Source organism: Peromyscus maniculatus, chromosome 22 (assembly GCF_049852395.1).
Source record: "Peromyscus maniculatus bairdii isolate BWxNUB_F1_BW_parent chromosome 22, HU_Pman_BW_mat_3.1, whole genome shotgun sequence".
Classification (NCBI taxonomy): Eukaryota; Metazoa; Chordata; class Mammalia; order Rodentia; family Cricetidae; genus Peromyscus; species Peromyscus maniculatus.
The window spans coordinates 53,703,059-53,721,795 of NC_134873.1; the positions used below are offsets into that span (position 1 = coordinate 53,703,059).

General features: G+C 44.5%; 1 protein-coding gene across 5 annotated transcripts in view; it reads right to left on the reverse strand.

Annotated features, from left to right (window-relative positions):
• The window catches only part of Prepl (prolyl endopeptidase like), a 35,315-nt gene that overhangs the window by 3,589 nt on the left and 12,989 nt on the right, over positions 1–18,737 (reverse strand). For 3 of the 5 annotated variants that reach the window (XM_042267600.2, XM_006986504.4, XM_006986502.4), the window contains 10 exons: positions 17,843–17,909; positions 16,921–17,127; positions 14,807–14,942; positions 12,817–13,033; positions 12,108–12,293; positions 6,883–7,080; positions 5,122–5,297; positions 3,641–3,857; positions 884–1,033; positions 362–485 (listed from right to left, as the gene is read on the reverse strand). In XM_042267600.2, coding sequence (XP_042123534.1) covers positions 362–485; positions 884–1,033; positions 3,641–3,857; positions 5,122–5,297; positions 6,883–7,080; positions 12,108–12,293; positions 12,817–13,033; positions 14,807–14,942; positions 16,921–17,127; positions 17,843–17,909 — 1,678 coding nt within the window. The remainder of the gene's footprint in view (positions 1–361; positions 486–883; positions 1,034–3,640; positions 3,858–5,121; positions 5,298–6,882; positions 7,081–12,107; positions 12,294–12,816; positions 13,034–14,806; positions 14,943–16,920; positions 17,128–17,842; positions 17,910–18,737) is intronic. The other 2 variants (XM_076558910.1, XM_076558909.1) reach the window with 1 other exon arrangement.

The following is an 18,737-nucleotide window of genomic DNA, read 5'->3' on the forward strand; positions in this document are numbered from 1 at the left end:
TGGGAACTGAACCTGGGTCCTCTCGAAGAGCAGCCAGCAAGTGCTCTTAATCACTGAGCTATTTCTCCAGCCCCAGAAGAATTCTTATCCACTGAAAATGAATGAGGTAAAAGCAGTGATAGACTGTCTCGGTAACTGTTACCTGAGTGAGTCTGTGTGTAGATCTCCAAGTCACACTGGACATCTACTGTTTGCTTTATTTAACACTATCCCTGAAGAGCTCAGGTGGTTATGGCTACATGGATGTCAGCTGGGTGGATAGGAGTCTGTCCTGTATGACAGGCAGACGGTTTGGTCTGTACATGAAGTGTGGCTGAGGGCCGTCCTGTCAGCCAGGGTCCCTGATCAGACAGTGTCCTACCTTCCCCTGCTTCCTTCGTATGCTCCGCAATGGCTTCCTTGAGTTTCTCAGTGTAGTTTACAATTCCTTTCAGAGGCACGCGCTCATCATTTTCATAGGCTGTGATGTGAACGGAGGGGTAGTGCTAAAGAGAACAGACATAGTGTTTACATCACCCGTGAGTCCTTGAAAAGAATTACCTCTCGTTGGTGCCCCCAAGTGCTAGGAGGGTGTTCTCATCTGAAACTCGTGAGTAGGCCTCAGCCCTATGTGCCAGGTTACCTGTTAGCTGGGGCAACTGCTTCCTGTCCAGAGAGATCATGACCTCATCTCATCGAGTTATACTGGATCAGGGTCTGGGGACGCTATTCTGAGGTATAAACTGAGGCAAACGTGGAGAACGAGCAGACAAGACACCGGAAGATGTTTAGGTAACGTAAGCAGAAACACCTGGGAGGCCTCTTAACTCTCGCCTCAGCTCAGAGAGTGCCTTCAGTTGTCTGGAGGGCTTCAGGGCAGTGGATCGCAACCGTGGCTCCCTACCTGAGGTTTAATGTTTTGACAGGGACAGTAGCGTTTTATGTAGTTCTTGTGTTTTTCATCAGAGGAAGGGTTCCCCCATTCTTCTAACTCCTCCAGTGTCAGAGGAAGTGTGGTGTCCATCATGGTGTTGAGGACATCCAAGAAAGGTGCCTAGTCAAAGAAAAAGAAGCCAGGCTTGAATATCGTCTCCAAGGTTGCTGAAATGAACGTCACAAGGCTACTGCAGAATAAACACATACCCCGGTGTGCAGAAGACAGCTCAGTCTGAACTACAGCGGGTACCTCACAGCTGCCTGGAGAGCGTTCCAGCTCCGTAACAGACATTTATAGAACCACAAAGAAATTACCTTCCAGTTTCACAGGTTTTGTTTTCAGCCTGGTGCCTTTTCTATTTTTAATTATCCAAAAGTAACACATGCAGCTCTGCATTCATTAGGACGGCTACGATGGTGAAAACAACCCTACAACACAGAGCTTTTCAAGATGGCGATGATGCAGAGAAGCTGTACCACTTTGGGCACTGTGGACTAGAGTGTAAATGGCTGGGTCACTGTGGCAAAAAGCATGGTAGTTCCTCGAAAGAACAAAAGTGACATTTACCGTTTGACCTGGCAACCCCTTCCTAGTATGTCCCCAGAGAGCTGGAGACAGGGTCTTCCTGTGGAACAGGACAGTGGTAAGCAAACCGGGGTGCCAGCACGCAGACTAGTCCCGGTACCCCTTGCAATGTCAGGTCAGCTCAGCGGGACAAGCAAACCTGGCAGGACGCCTCTTACAAGAGGTGACTGTGGGGACGGAGGGCAGAGGGTGGTATCCATGGCTGGGAGGGAGGGAGGGAGGCAGGGCTGTTCAATGGGATGTGTTTCAGTTTTGAAAGACAAAAACTGACATCTGGAGACTGACCGCATAATACAGTAAATGTCTTAACATTATGGAACTATACACTAAAAATAGTCAGGGCAGTAGATTTTGTTACTTTACGACCATGACTGGACCGTTTTAACAGTGAGAAAAGCACCAACAACCACAAACTCTGCTCCACCTGTTGGAATTTTACAAGAAAGTTCCTAAATAGTACTTAGATAAGATCTGGAAAAATATCCAAGATAAAAGAAGACGAAAATCATCGACTGGCCTTAATTACTGGAACATTTATAAGGGATAGAGAGACAGCTCAGTAGTTAAGAGCACTGGCTGGTCTTCTAGAGGACCCTGGTTCAATTCCTAGGACCCACATGGTGGCTTACAGCTGTCCATAACTCAGTTTCTGGGGATTCAAAACCCTTTTTGGTCCCTGAGGTTTCCAGGAATGCATGTGATGTACAGACATACATGCAGGCAAAACACCCATACACATAAAATAAAAATAAATAAAAAACATTTAATTACAGGGAAGTTGCTCTTTTCATCTAAAGCTCTATTTTCCAGAGCAGCTGCTTGCCAGCTTCCTTCGCAGTATCACTGATGGAGTCCGGGGCGCTGTGATCCCTTCAGGCTGCCCAGCAGGATGCCTCTTCTGCACCCACAAAGCTGCCAGCCTTGTTAGGAGGGGCCCAGCTCTACCGCACAGATGGCCATCGTGGAGAATCTCCCAGGCCATGTGTGACGTCTGTCCAGTTTTCAGAAGCAGCGATGGCAGTGTAAGGTGCTCTGTGCTCCCCAGGGGCAGCCGCCCCGGCCAGTTCTGCTCCTGGGTGTGCAGCCCCCTAGCCCTGGTTCTGACACACCTGCTCCTACCTCCTACTCCAGCAAACCCTTTCTGCTTCAGCCAGCCATAACTCTGGGTGCTTATAATCAATGACTTTGACTCATACACGAATACTTTGTGTTGAATATTTAGGCTGTCCCTAATTCTTCACTGTAATAAGTAACTGAAATAAATATCCTTACATATGCATCTCTGGTTATTTCTAATTTCTAAAACTTAAGGTTAGCTGTATTTTCTATTGTAAGTGATTCTGTTGTTATTATCTTTATGGCTAAGTTTATTTCCTCCATAATGGATATTTTTTTAAAAAAAACACACACACACCCCTTGAAAAGAACTACTCTGAACTGCTCCAGTCATTATTTTCCAGATTGTCTAAGTAGGAAATAGAAGATGGACGTGAAGCCTGATGCTGTAATACAGCTTCACAATTTGGAGACTGGGAAAAGACTACAGGGCATTTTCTGAACTGATGGTTCAGTCAAAGCACAGGACTACGCCCAAAAGAGCCCCGAGAATGGCGTATGTAAGCCAGATGTGCTGTACACACTTAAAATCCTGGCACTTAAGAGGCTGAGGGAGGGACTGTGAGCATGAGGCCTGGCTGACTAGCTACACAGTAGAAAATAAAAGAAACAAAATAATGGGGTATCTACAAATTGTATCCAAGTCCAGGAATAAAAAATGTGGCTGGGCCGTACACTGTCACATGGATGAGGTGTCAGAGGACACACTGCATCCAGACTCACAGGACACTCCACCAGACTTCTGGAACCATGACACACATATACCTTTGGCTTTCTAAATGTTCTGACCAATAGCAAAGGCTCACTGGGGACAGCCATCAGTCCCTCAATGAAAATCCTGCAAAACCCGTAGAGACCATTGTCCGGGAAGAATAAAGAGCGGGGTTAAGATAATTTCACAAGTTCTCCTAGAGCACAGTTCTGTTTAAACTTAAGAGCTTTGCTATGCCTTCAAACTAATGGCTTTCCGCTCTCGGAACGGTGGCACAGCGGCCGGCCGGGCTGCAACCCGCGAGTACTCACCTCCAGGGTCACGGCTCTCAGCAGCTCGGGCTTAGAATTGCACAATGCTCCCACAAGCACCCCTCCAGCGCTGAAAGCACTCAGAGTGGTTAGACTCGGCTGCGAAAAGCCTTGGCTATGAAGTGTCTTAATGCAAGCCTCTAAGTCAGCAAGGCCATTGAGTTTCTTAGTTAGACGGCCATCAGCATGCCACTGGAGGCCCAGCTCGCCACCACCCCTGTAGTGGAAGTTAAAAAAAAAAAAAGGATACAGTAGAGGTCAGCAAACTATATCACAGGCTTGTGTGTAGCACTAGAGCTCAGAATTGTTGTTGTGCTTTTAAAGGCTGGGAGAAAACAGCAAGAAGAAATATACAACAGAGGCTGTCTAAGCCAAGCCTAAACCAGTATGGGGTAGCCCATCACAGGAGACAAAACAACAAGCTGCCAACTGTCAAGATAACCAAAAGCTGATTTAACAGCTCTGCCTGAGTTCCTACTGACCTCTTACTACAGACTGTCCGAGGGCAGACCTTACACACACACACAGGCAGAACTGCCCGTGGAGTGGCTCGCAGTGGCCTGCGGAAGCAAACCACAGTCACCAGGCATGATGGCAGCCGCTGTAACACGCGTGTTTAAGCTTTACCTGAGCAGAGGAATGGGTGAGGGGGGATGGGTCAGGAGCGCGGATAACGCGTTGGAACATGACACTGAACTGAGCTGGGAAAGAAGCGGGTTTCTGGAAGGGTAAGGAAGGGGGAACTAAGACCCATCGAAAACGTGCCAGGACACGGAGGGGCAGAGCATGTCATCTGAGGGCACCTGGCCAGTGGATACCCTACAGAGAGAAGCCAGATCATGAGAATTTTACAGAGAAATCTGGACTTTGTTCTGGAGATAGGGAGAGAGAGAAGATTTTAAGTAAAAATAAAAATATAAGGCTGTTCTGAAAACAGCTAAAATAAAATGGGAATTAGATGGAAAAAAAGAAGTTCAACTTAGCGAGGCTCTGTGAGAAAAGCCTACATTAGATGCATTGAATCACAGCACTTGAAAGGTCATGAGTTTGCAGCTACAAAGACAGACCCCGTCTCAAAAGCTTGAAAGAAAGAAACCTGAATTCAGGAGACTGCATGGAAATAAGAATGTTACTGATCAAGTACAGACACTGCTGTATCTACTCAGAGGTCCTAAAAACTAGTCTTTTGTTCTTTGGACCAAACTAATCTGTTAACTGAATCAAGATCTACCAGGCTTAGGGACACATAAACCCAACATCCACAAAAGAAAGTGAGCCTTTGACCCTGAATCTATTGGTTTTTTAAGAGAGGGTCTCACTATACAGCCCTCAACAGAGGTCCTCTGCCTGTCTCTGCATCCTGAGTGCTGGGATTAAAGGCGTGTGCCACCGCCGTCACCACCTGGCCCCTAACATATCATTACTATAGCTATCATCACAATGTTCCAGCACCATCTGCCAGGAGAGACGTGTTGACTCACCTAACGTGGCAGTACGCTAGGATCCATCCATCGTCCACCAAGACCCGCCTCTCAGGCCTGAAGTTCATTTTCAAATCCATCCCATAAGCTCCATATACATGGACCAAGAGAGGCTTCTTCTGCAAGTCCTCAGAATCCATTTTGTGAAAGATTGTCATGGGCACTAATTTTCCATCCTGGGGAGGAAGAATCAGTAGCACGTAAGGAAACATCTTTGCGGTTTGTTTCTTTGCAGTGGTGGGGATCGGGGCATCTGCTGGGCAAAGGCTCTACCACGGAGCCAACCCCCCACGAAAGGAGAGTTTTCAAATGGCTTAACCCCAGTTTCAAGTATCATGAAGGGCACTCCCCAGTACGCTACTTTCTGAACTGGACATCAGCTTTGAGAGGCTATGACATCTGTCCACATAGCTCTGGATTTCAGCTACCCGCTGGTCTATAACGAGCCGGAGAAGAGCAGCAGGCCTGGCTTGAACACTGGCAGTTTCTCCCAGTAGGAAAATAACTTGGAAAGCGCTCTTCATTGCCCAGTACTAGTTCTTGCAGGTCAAGCCAAAATGCCCGTTTAGGTTGGAAATTTTAGTATAACATACTCTCTGTGCCTAAGGCTAGATATTGACAATTCTTTTTTTTTTTTTTTTTTTTTTCCCCGAGACAGGGTTTTCTCTGTGTAGCTTTGCGCCTTTCCTGGATCTTGCTCTGTAGCCCAGGCTGGCCTCGAACTCACGGAGATCCGTCTGCCTCTGCCTCCCAAGTGCTGGGATTAAAGGCGTGCGCCGCCACCACCGCCCAGTTGATATGGACAATTCTGATCTTTGAATAGTTACAAATAAGCTGATTAAAAAGTCCTACTGGCTTTATTGTCCGACCCCAGAAAATGTCACAATGCTCAACATTAGTGCGTGAACTCTCTCTCAGTCCACACTGATGGCTCTCTGCATCCTCCAAAGGCCTAGCTAACTATGAATCTAGTTAAAATTGTTTATTTATTTTATATGTATGGGTGTCCTGTTTGCATGTATGCTTGCCTCACATGCGTGCAGTGCCCATGGGGACCGGCAGGTGTCATATTCCCTGGGGCTGGAGTTACAGGTGACTGTGAGCCAACATGTGAGTACTAGGAAGAGAAGATGGTTTTCTCGCTGAAGTAAACCCTGTCTTTCTAACTTGTTCATGGTGGCGGTGTTTTATCACAGCAGTAGAAGCCCTAACTAAGACAGATGTGCTCCCTGAAACAGCCCTTCTTCAGAAAAGACTGCCTGGATCTCGCCAGACAAGGTAAGGTCCCTTCACAACCTTTCCGATGCACTCAATATACTCTCTGTTGTGGCTGTCAGTGCGTCATCAGTAATGATTTCTTCAGCCCCTGGCACTGTCTCCGCCACAGTGAAGCCTCATGGAGGCTCGGACTGCATTCGTCTGGTCTGCTCCAATCAGCTACCTACCACACTCTCAAAATTATTACCATCACTGTGTGCCAGCTTTGACTCTTTATTCTTTTTATTAATTCAGCTTTGCAACGCAAACATAAGCAAGCCAAACGACGCTTAGCATGCAAGTCAGAGATTTTTAAGTCTATGTTAAAGTAAAAAACATGTGTATTAAAATTAAGAGGAAAAAATGATGTATCCTAAAATCATCTGGACCTTTTATAGTATAAAGGATTTTCCAACAGTAGTGCTGATGTGGCCCCGACTCTGAAGTCCCTGGCACGGTGCACTTGAGTATCGGGGAGCTGAAAGCTGAGATCACAACACCTACCTTGCTTTTGGCCTCTATGCGTAGAACACGACTGGTCTTTGTAATGGGATCTTCGTGTCCAGTTTCCTCGAAGAGTTTGCCTTCTGCAAATTTATATGTGTAATATTTCGGAGGTCTTATTGGGGAGCAGAGCTGAAAGGGGCAGTTCTTTGGGTCAGAATTGGTATCCATTATGAATCCACAGGCCCAAGGAGGGAGCTGAAGAACAAACAATATTTTCACTAATTAATATTAAAGTGGCTGAGTCTGCTCCAAACAACACCACGTGGATATCTACTTTCTGTTATCACACGATACATCATTTGAGAATTACTTCATTGTGACAAGACAGATTTCAAGTGAACAAATCTAACCCTATATAAATTACCAATAAAGAAAAAAAGTGCAAAAAAAAAAAAAAAAGAAAGAAAGAAAAGAAATGCAGGAAGAGGATTTATCATGACTCTAGATTTAAATGAAATTGTTCTTAATATCATATTTATTTGGGAATACAAACCTGGATGATAAAATAACCAAATGGCTAAGAATAAGAGCAAATGAAATAACAATCCTACCCCAGCAACAGCCCTCCGGTCCTGCTCTTACAGAGCCCCTCGAGTGAATGTTTTCAATGATTTTCCCACCAGTCCTTACCCCGCTGCCTGGACAGCCAGTGATGAGAGTTATTATTCCGGGGCTACAAACGGGCTCAGCAGCACTAAAGCATTTACAATTTGTTTCTAACTTTAGCTTCGAGGCGAACCATTGTGCAGAACAAAACCTTTCCAGGCACAATGACTCAGAGAGACTCGTAGCTATTATGCTCAAGATCCTTAACTTTAAGAAGAAAGGAAAGGAATCAAAATTCCTTCTCTTAGAGCAGCAGGGTCCAGCCTCCAGCCTTCCACTAACATCCCACTTACACCTTTTAAACAAGCCTGGTAAGGAGGTGGACAGCGTGCCCGAAAGGTACTGAGAGGAAGAATGTGAAAGGAAAAGTGCCTTTCTTTTCTGAATTGTAATTGTAGCAAGAGCAAATGCCTTAGAAAATCAGAGGTCTCGGCACAACATCACTGGCGGGCACCTACTACTGAAGGTGGGAGGAAGGGCTATGAGCCCCGAGATGCAGACTCTCACCTGCAGAAACCGCAGCCAGAGAGCACAGTGGACAGGCACATTTCCCCAGCGAACCCGGGGAAACTACCAAGGACACACATTTGTGAAGGATCTCTGCTTGTAAGAGCGAGCCTCATAATTGTCAGTCTAAGTACAAGATTCCTTGGCCCACAGGGGCACAAGGTTTCTTTAGCCTTTCGGTAAAACTTAACTGTGACCATGGAATACGTTGTTTTAGCTTTAGGACAACTGGTACCAACAGATCAAAGTCTGGGCTTTTCTAAAACTAAGAGACCAAGGTTAAAGCTTTAATCATAACAAGAACTGTTGCTAGGCTATGGACTCTGAATTTGTCCAGGTAGTACAGAAGTATTAGCTGTCTCAAGGGCATCTTAAGCCACGGTTCCCACTGAGCTGTGATGGAGTGAAAGAAATTTGGCCCAGCAATAGACTCTCCTGCAAATAAAGCTGATGACAGCATCCAACAAAACCTTGCTTGGGCTTGGGGGTGGGGGTGATGTATGGCTTAGTGGCTGAGTTTGTCCAGTATGTTCAAGGCCCTGGCTCCGCCCCCTAGTATTACAATATAGCATCCTCAATTTTCTTTACAGGTATAGCAATCAAATATTATTCTTTTTTTGAAAAAAAAAATCAGAAAATATTGACGACATGATGACCAATGATAAGAAAAAATACATGAAAACTTTAACATTTCCATCGCTGGAGATTGTGTTTAGTAAGATCTTTTGGTCAAGTGTCCACTAGGCATCGATGTTTTACATGGAAACATGTTATTAACTACTCACACTGAGGCTAAAGATTTTGTCCTTTATCTAAAGCATGGTCTACGGGTCTTTATCAGTGTTATCCAGCATCATGCAATGATAAAATTACGTTTAGGTAGCACATGGTATGCCCTCTCTTTGATGAGGACCTAGAAGAAGATTCAGGGCATAGCAGGTACCTACAGGTACCTACAGTTTGAAACAGGCCAGAGAGTGATGAGAAATCAATACAGCAGAAACCAAGTCACCATTTGTTGTGAAATGGCAAGTGTGTGTGTGTGTGTGGTGGGGAGGGATACTGTTACATGAGAATACTTATTAAAAATAAGAAAAGGTCTTATTTATTTCCAAGTCTTCCTTAGTCTTTGGGGCTGGGATACAGCTCAACTGGAAGAGTGGTTGCTTAGCAGCTCAAAGCCTTGGGCTCAAAGCCTGGCACCACATAACACCAGGTGTGGTGGCCCATGCCTATAGGGTAAAAGGGTCAGCCAAAGAAACACACCCTTGCCCTGAAGCCAGAGTCAGTGAAAGAAACACACCCTGGCCTGGAAACCAGAGTCAGTGAAAGAAACCCACCCTGGCCCTGAAGCCAGAGCCAAAGGGCTAAAAAGGGCCAGTGAAAGATACACAGTTTGGCCCTGAAACCCGAGTCAAATCTGCCCCTGACCAACTAAACCAACCAATCCCTGACCAGGAAAACTAGCCAATCCCTGAGCAGAAAACCTTCTCCCTGGAGAAACTCCGCCCCTAGGAAACCCTATACAAACCCCTCTGCCTGTTCAGTTATGGCTGTCCTTTTCCACCCTGGTGGAGGCAGCCACTCTCCTGGACTCCTCTTTTCCAAATAAATCTCTTCCTCAAAAGAGTTTTGGGTGAAGACCTTCTTTTGCCTACACTGAGCAGAAGAACCTTGCTGAGATGTTCCCTTGGGGGGAGGCTGAGCAGAAAAACGTACTAACTTGTGGCCAGAGCCAGAGGAGACGGCTACATTTCTGCAGGGCTTCCCCTTAGCAGAGTCAAACAGAAGTAACATCTTGGGCGGAGCCGAAGAAGAAACAACAGATTTGTAGAGCTCAGATATAATGGCTCCAGATAACGCCTCTCTCCAGGAGAAGAGCAGGATTGCTACATCCTGCAGGGAGACCATCCCTTGCCACATCCCAGCCTCAGGTATAGCCTGACTTCATGACAAGTCAGGATACCGTTCCCTCCAGAGCTCTAACACTCACAAGCACGTGGGAGGGGCAGGCAGGAGGAACCAGGTTCAAGGTCAGCCTAATCTTAGAGCAGAAAATCTCTACGTGGCATTCCCAGTTTTCTTGATATATATAATTGTAATACACACACTGCTATAAATAACGTGTTTTTCCCACCCCTATTTATACAGACCACACTGAGGATATACTGACAGCTTTCCAGCCGCAGCAGATGGAGACGGATAAGTTTTAGGCCTCCTGAAGGCCTCTCCGCCGACGCCGGTGCATCAGACCAAAATCTGGAAAGGCCCAGGTTTAATGCGTAAAGCTCTCCCAGGCGTCTCCCCAGGCGGTTCCCCTGTCTCCCCTGCCAACCCCCCCAGAGAGGAGAAGGGGAAGAGACCAGAAGAACCACGAATCTGTTTTCTAGGATGCTGCTTATATAACCCCCCGTGGGAGTGGTCTTGAGCCTCTCTGGGGGAGGAGCTGTGATTGGCGGGCTCTGAAGGGGCGGGTTTGGGGAGGAGCTGTGATTGGCGGGCTCTGAAGGGGCGGGTTTGGGGAGGAGCTGTGATTGGCGGGCTCTGAAGGGGCGGGTTTGGGGGAGGAGCTGTGATTGGCGGGCTCTGAAGGGCGGGTTGGGGGAGGAGCTGTGTGAGGTGGCGCTCCCACCCAAACCGAGACTGTAAGAAAAGTCCTGAAGCGATGACCATTTTTATTTCAGGACACCTACACAGACATCTAAGAGACTCAATGTTAAACTTAGCATTTTAATTTTTAGGGAGCCACTCCACGATTCTAATGGTTACAGGCTCCCATTATTTATTTGTATTCATCTCCTTGGGTCCTGTTTGCTCCAGTCTTTACCAATACAGTTGCCAATAATCTCATGAAGTATAACTCCAACACCTCAAACTAAACACTAACTCTTCCCTTCATTATAATGTATACACACCGGTCACATTTGAAAAGCACCACGTCCTGACTCCATCCTCCAGAAATGTAATCTGCTTTAACCAAACAGATTTAAGAACTGGGTCCCTGAAGCTATATGGACTTCAGCTTAGAGCTGTGTTTGCATGGCTTTCTCATTCTTGGATATGACATATTAAATTTCTATTTAATATTGCACATTAAATTCCTATTTATCCATTCTAGTCTATCTCCACAAACTCTTCCCGTCCTGTAAGTTCTACATTTTATTTTTGAAATCACTTATTTAAAACCAACTTACATTTATGCTTTGTATTTTGATGTTTGTCTAACGTCATAAAACACTTAATTCATTAAGGCCAGATGTTTTATTCTACTGTTTTACTATTCCATGATGCTCTGCATGACATTTTGCACACAGGAGTTCAATAAACAGCCATGGAGTTGGCAGGACTGTATTTTAATAGGAATTCTGACAATACTGGAGCGTTATTTTAAAAGGCTTAAGCTGCTTGCTGGTCAAGCCACTCAATAATTCTCTCCCTATCAGGCAGAGTGAGAACCACCTTCTTCTCTTCAGGGCTTACAACCTTAATTTACTCAATGCTGCTTTCACAATGGACAGTAAGGCTGCCATTCATTCATTCATTCAATCATTCATCAGGTTCATCTCTGGAGGCATCTGTTCATGCCTTGGCAGCCATAGACAGTATTAACTAGTTAGACATGCCATTGTCATCCTTCTGTGTTATGGAGACCACTGACACCCATGTACTGAAAGGAAGCAGGTATGTACCTCACGGATAAAAAAACTGGCAAAGAAAGGTGATGCAGATACAAGCATGTGGTGGAAATATAGAGATATGACTACTGCCTTTCTGGGGTGTGGCCTGGGCAAGCAGCCATCAGTGGCTGGGTACTAGCTACCAAGTAGGTCTTGGTTATTGCCGCTCCACAGACTATAAGGTCCCTGACCACAGAGCTATGTAGAAAGAAAAACACAATGACCCTTGACTCTATTTCTGAAGTCCATTGGTTTAAGTAAGATTGCATTAAAAACAAGGTCTTTCAAGGCATTCTAATATAAATCTAGACCTGATAAAAAGCCAGAGTGCTAAAATCCATTTAAATTAAATTTCTTTTAGGAGAAGTACATGGCATTCCAATTTTGATGCTCTGTTAGGCTGAGCTGTCTTTCTGTTGCAGCTGGACGTACCTTTAGAGAGCGAACGGAGTCATCTGCCAGCCCGATGACGTTAACGTAGAGGAGGTTGCTGTGTTTGAGGAACAGGACACAGTGATCCTTAAACATGTCCATGTCTATGACCTTGGTATTTCTCTTCATTGTGAAGAACAGATCCCAGTTCATGATAGCAGGGGCGTCAGCTGCGGTCCGCATCAGCTGTACAAACAAGGTTAGAAGAGGTCTAGGTGAGAACACACCAACCAAGGCTGCAGCCTTCAGGGATGAAATCACTGAAAAGGGACCACACTAGCTGTCACTAGGAAGTCTGGATCAGGGACAGAGTATGAATGCCACCACTTTAGGCTACGTTAGCCCCTGGTGAGACAGTCAACCACTGGACACTGGATGCATTGGTATGCCTGCCTAGACTAATCCAACTGCCAGCTCACAATCAGGACTTAAACTGTGCTCTGTTAGGCCAACCAAGTTTGATTTTTACAACACAAACAGCACAGAATGTTTCATTTACATGCTTTAAATACAAGCATAGTAGGTAGACATGTTAGCTCTAAGGGAAGAGAAATAACGGAAGGGAAATGGGATCGACAATGTACAGGAAGGCAGTGTCAATCACACGCTTAAACTCCTCCCCCATTCTCCCTTTAGCAAGGAAGGTTGGTGAAGGAAACCAACACTGAACAGCCCATCCCAAATGGGAAGGAGGAGAATGGAGAACTACCTTGAATTCTGTAGGTTCTCCGACATTAGTGAGGATGTATAATTCATCATCTCGATGCTCCACATAGTAAAGGACCCCGTGGATTCTCTTCTGAATCAGTACTGGTGGGTCCCAAGGGCTCAGGCCATCTATCAACCACACCTCGGAAGTCGTCTTGTTCATAATGTTGAGGGTGAGGAAACGGCTGTCTTTGGTAAGGTAGAGGAAAACAAAATAGCTAGAAAGGAGAGAAAGAGGGTCTCGTCAGGTCACTGCTGTCCTGGCTGCAGACGCGAGGTTTGGGCAGGAAAGTCCACTTTCCCCTTCTGGAGTATTACCAGCTATGTGAGAGGTGAGTCTCAGATGACCCGACTATTGTATCTCCATATATATATTTACATAAAGGGTACATTCAGAAGTAGGAATGAGAGCTGGACCTGAGCTACAAACCCTGGGAGACATCTGGAATCAATGGTGTCATCTGGAATGGCTGTCACTGTCCAATCCTTAAGCATCTCAGGTGGAATGTTACAATATACTAAAAATTGAACAAGAAATGTTTTTGGAGGGCTAGATGGATGACTCAGCAGTTAAGAACACTGGCCGCTCTTCCAGAGGACCTGGGTTCAATTCCCAGCACCCACATGGCAGCTCACACCTGGCTCTTAACTCCAGTTCTGGGGGAGCCAGTGTCCTCTCTTGGCTTCCGTGGGTGCTGGGCATGCATGTGCTACACAGACACACATGCAGGCAAAATACTCATAGGATAAAATAAAATGAAACTTAACCAAGAAAGAAATGGTTATACAAGGTCGATCTTACAAGCGTCTGTGAAGCAATACTAGAACCCTTCACAGGCGGGGCAGGAGCCACTCCTGGCTAAGCCTTGCAAGTGGAACAGGGGTTACTCCAGCTAATTCTTTTTCTTTCTTCTTTTTTGTTTTCTTTTGGGCTTTTGAGACAAGGTCTCACTATTTTCTCTGGCTGTCCTGGAACTTGCTCTGTAGACTAGGCTGGCCTCGAACTCACAGAGATGCTCCTGCCTCTGCCTCCCAAGTGCTGGAATTAAAGGCATGTGCCACCACCCCAGGCTCTAATTCTTTTATTGGAAGAGTTAGGTTCCGACATAAAAGAGAAGCCATGGGTGAAGAGCTAAAGAACTGTCCGTTTTGCTGTTTACATCCAACAAATCTTTAACTGTCTGCGTAAAACACATTAATTTGTTAAACATTACAGATGTACAACTAAAATTCCTCAAGCGATTGGTATGAGCAACATACCAATATGATATATACATATAATACAGTCAAGGTTACTCTGAGCCCGTTGCATGGGATCCTTGGGTTTGGATCTTCCTTGCTTTTAAAAATTCAGTTCTGTTGTTGGTGAATAGTATTTCTGCCAGGAAAAAAAAATATGTGTGTAATGGTGTGTGTAATGGTGTGTGTGTGTGTGTGTGTGTGTGTGTGTGTGTGTGTGTGTAGGGGCCTTAGGGAGGGATGGATGTTGACTATTCAATGACTTAAAAATCAGATTTTCTTTATTTAGCATAGATCTTTCTCTTCAGAATCCACATTATACAGTTTTCATCAGAATATATGGATTCTATCCTCTAGAAATAGAAATATTTGAAGACAAAGAGTCAATATTTAAAATGCATTGATCTTTAAGAATAGATTAGCAGGCACTTCCTTGAACATGAATTTAGGAGACATTCTCCCATCAAAATGACCAATTGTTGTTAAATAACCAACAACTGAAGTACTGTGAACAAAGCCCATGGAAACCTTAGCTGACGGGAGCTCTCCAGGGGCATATTGATAACTTTTTCAGAATCGCGTATCCCAAATTGATAGACTTTGGCAAACTCTATAGATGATTAGTTCTAGAAGGTAGAGTAATAAAATACTAATTTTCTCCAGTTTGTAACACATTAAGACAACAAGGTCAGTACTTTAGATAATGGGGGAGCCATTCTGGAGAAAAGAGAGTAACCACAGTATTCCCGCACCTCGGGTCCTTTTCTGTGTAGAAACGCTCATTACGTCTGTTTTCCCCAAATGTGGCTCGATACACGTCATGGCAGCGAAGGTTCCTCTGGAAGGTGTAGAACAAGACATCTTCATCTTCTTCATCCTTCACCCATTCTGGAAGGAAGGGATGAAAGGAATTAGACACAGCTACCTGCATGCTGCTTTTGAAAGGGTGTGGTACCCAGATGTTGAATGCCAAGTGGAGAAATGTGGAAGTTTGTCCCTGGAAATCTACGTATAGCATAAACCTGTGTTTTACCCATAAGCAGAGAACATAAAACACCACTACTGTTCCAAGGTTTCCATTTCTTAGTGTACTCAAGCACCTAAAGAAGGACTCATATTCAGTGTTAAAGAGAGATACTGGTAAAGTCGCATTTGCTTTTGGGAGATGGCTGCTCAATTGAAGAATCAATCACTAATCCCTTTCTCTCCCACTGTGTTCAGTGTCTGCTTCCGGGGAATAAATAGGGCAGCTCAAGCTACCAAATGCATTTTAACAGGGGCCTTCCTTTCCCAGAACCTGTCAATGGAGATTCGCACACAATCACACCCTGACTGCCACCTGGCTGCCAGTCACTGGAAGTCATGACTACAGGATATGAACTCTGAGCTTAGGGGCTGAATGCACCAATGTATTTCTTCGACTCCATTATGCAGGGCCTGGGGAGAAACATGGGTATCTGAGTCTGAACCGCTAGCACTCACATAAAAAGCTCTGTACGGCTGTGCATGCTTGTAACCCCAGGAATTGGGGGGCAGAGGGATGGAGCACAAGGGCTTCCTGGCTGGTCAGTCGGCCTAGCTAAAATGGGGAGCTTCTGGCTCAGTGACAGATCCTGTCTCAAAGCACTAATCCAGGGGATATGGAGGAAGATGCCAATGTCCTATTCTGGCTGTTGCAGGAGCAAGCATGGGCACCTACTGCTGGCTGCATACGCACATGCATGTGACACAGATGTAGACACAGACATACAGACACACAGACATGAAGAGAGAGAGAGAGAGAGAGAGAGAGAGAGAGAGAGAGAGAGAGAGAGAGAGAGAGAGAGGAGGGAGAGAGACAGAGAGACAAGAGAGGATGACTCACACACACAAAAGAATGCATTAGGTGGAATATTTCAATTTTCAATTCAATGCCAAAGCATCTAATAAACCATTCAGAAAATCATGGCAATGTAAAGGGAAGACCAAGTGTGAACATGTTCAAGATGGTGAATGATAACATTCAAAGCTAGATCTACTACTAAAACTGGCTGTTTCCATTGACGTCAGCTCAACACGTTCCAATTTCTAGGAGCCAGTGACTCTGAGAAACGCGCTATAATAGATCTCCATGATAACATGTAATAAAAATCAACCAGGTTTAAAGTGGAATAAAATATCCAGAAGCAACAACTGTAACACCTTAGTCTTCATAATAAACTGGTCAAGAATTACTACATAACCGAATATCCATATGGGACTTAGATGAGAAGTGTCTTAAAAAACAAAGCGCTACTTTATTTAAAATGTGTGTTATTTATCAGCGACTGTATGAAGTGTGTGTGAATACAAGCATGTGTGGATCGGGATGCGGGTGTGAAGCCCACCCTTTCGGGAACTGTCTCCTTTCACCAGGAGTTCGGGGATGAACACAGGCCAGGCTGTGTGGCCAGAGCTCTTATCCACAAAGCTTCTCGTCAGTTTATGAATGATTACTTTTTAAATTTTCGTTTATGTATATGTGTGTGTCTCCAGATGTGTGTCCGTTGGATCTTCTAAGAGTTAGCGGTACAGGTGGTTGCGGGTTGCCCCACATGGGCACTGAACACTGACCCTGGGTCCTCTACAAGAGTAATATACATGCTCCTAGCCACTGAGTCATCTCTCCAGTCCCCATGGGCACAATTTTAAAGTGACCCATTCAGATAGATAATTAAAGAAGGGAGTATTTCATAATACAAAGTCCATAGGAATACGTGGAGCCCAGAGAGAAATAGACCAGGCCCTGATCATCACCATCTCCTTCCCTACCGTGGGCTAAAGAGTTTCAGAAGTGCGAGGAGCTTGCTATGGCTGCCTTTTCAAGGGACTTGACTTGGCGGCTTACCAAAACTGGATACGTTCGGGAAAGAAGCTTCCATGGCAGGCTGATCACTGAGCTTCACAACTATGCAGGTGGATGTTTCAGAATCCTCGGTCCTTATCTTGGCAGCCACATACTTCTCATCGGGAGCAACTCTGATAGAGTCAATGAAGGGCTGGTCCAACTTAAGTTCCTCCAGATTGAACAAAACTTCGTAATTATCGCTGTCTGCTGCGTAAAGGAAGGTAGGAAAAGAGAACTCCACAACATATACTTGTAAAGAATTTAAAACTATATCTTAATGTTTTACGTTAACATTCCGAGGCCAAATACTGATGTCCTTCTACAGTCGTTATTTAAAAATAGTTTACTCAATATTATTCTATTATAACCTATGAGCTATTTTGACAGTCTAGTCCAGTGGTTCTCAACTTTCCTTATGCTGTGACTCTTCAATACAATCCCTCATGTTGTGGTGACCCCCAACCATAACATTATTTCATTGCTACTTCATAACTGTAATTTTGCTGTTATGAATCATAATAGAAATATTTTTCGAGACAGAAGTTTGCCAAAGGGGTCATGACCCACAGGCTGAGAACTGCTGGTCTAGAATTTACCGACTACAGCACTTATAAAGAGAGTACAAAAGACACACATAGTGTACGTGAAGTGTCTGCCTAGCACAGCACTGAGACACAGAACATACACAAAACATGCTGGATTCCGGCTCCACTCTCCCTGTTAATGCTTCGGAACGTGGTTCTTAACACTGTCTTAAGTCAACCCAGACATTAAGAACCAATCATTGAAAAAATTGAGAAATAATCTTTAAGAAATCTATTCTAATAGCTTTGAGAAACTACTATGAAGTTTCCTGCTAAAAATGTGAAACCTGAAAAGTCAGGTCATCATTAAAGGAGAATTGTGGTTTGCCACAAATTACCTTCTTCGTCTTTGGAGCGAACCAGGCAGCAACCTTCTTGATAATAAACAAAACCGCCATGCTTAATCTGACAATGAAAAGAAACATGACTTACTAATAATAACTTAATTATTCAAAGGATGGCTCCTTCAGATGAAGGGATGAGACCTATTATGATATACATCATAAGAGGTAGATCTACTGAACTACATGAATGAATATGAAATGGACCATTTTTACAACAAGTAGCAAGAAACAGCTTTCCTACGTTCAGAATCGCTGGCGATTTCCAATATACAAATGCAAGGGCAAAGCAAAATCTATGCTCATTTACCTAAAGCCTGTATAGTGAGATGCCGTTAACGATGTCAAGTGGATCTTTAAGATAATCCAAAATGATAAAGATCAGAAAACTGGCTGGCTTGAGATGCCAATCGATATTCCGGTATCCTTCCTTTTGAAATCACTGCCATCAACTGTGCAGTACTGACTTGATTTTACACAGAGTACATTGTGCTGTGACCAAGTATACACACCGTAAGTGCCAGTGGATTGACTTATACGGTTTCAGGTGGCTTAAGACACTTTATATTAGTGGCATATTTGGAATCTGGAATTATTACTGCTCTTTGCATTAGACTATGCATGGGATTTTCACTTATAATCTCTGGCCTGTTTTCCAGTCTTACTAAAGATCTTCGATCTCTTTGTTCAATTTATTTCAACTGAGTACTTATGACTGAAAATTATAAAGTGATTAACTGTATACTTAGCTTTATTAAATCGAATTTCCTTTTATAAAAATGTAGACACAACATGTAAATACTTTTGAAATGATACAGAAATGTATAGTTTTATATGTACCTCTTCTTGGAATCTCTACAGATTTACACTAGAGCTGTTATTCTCCAACATC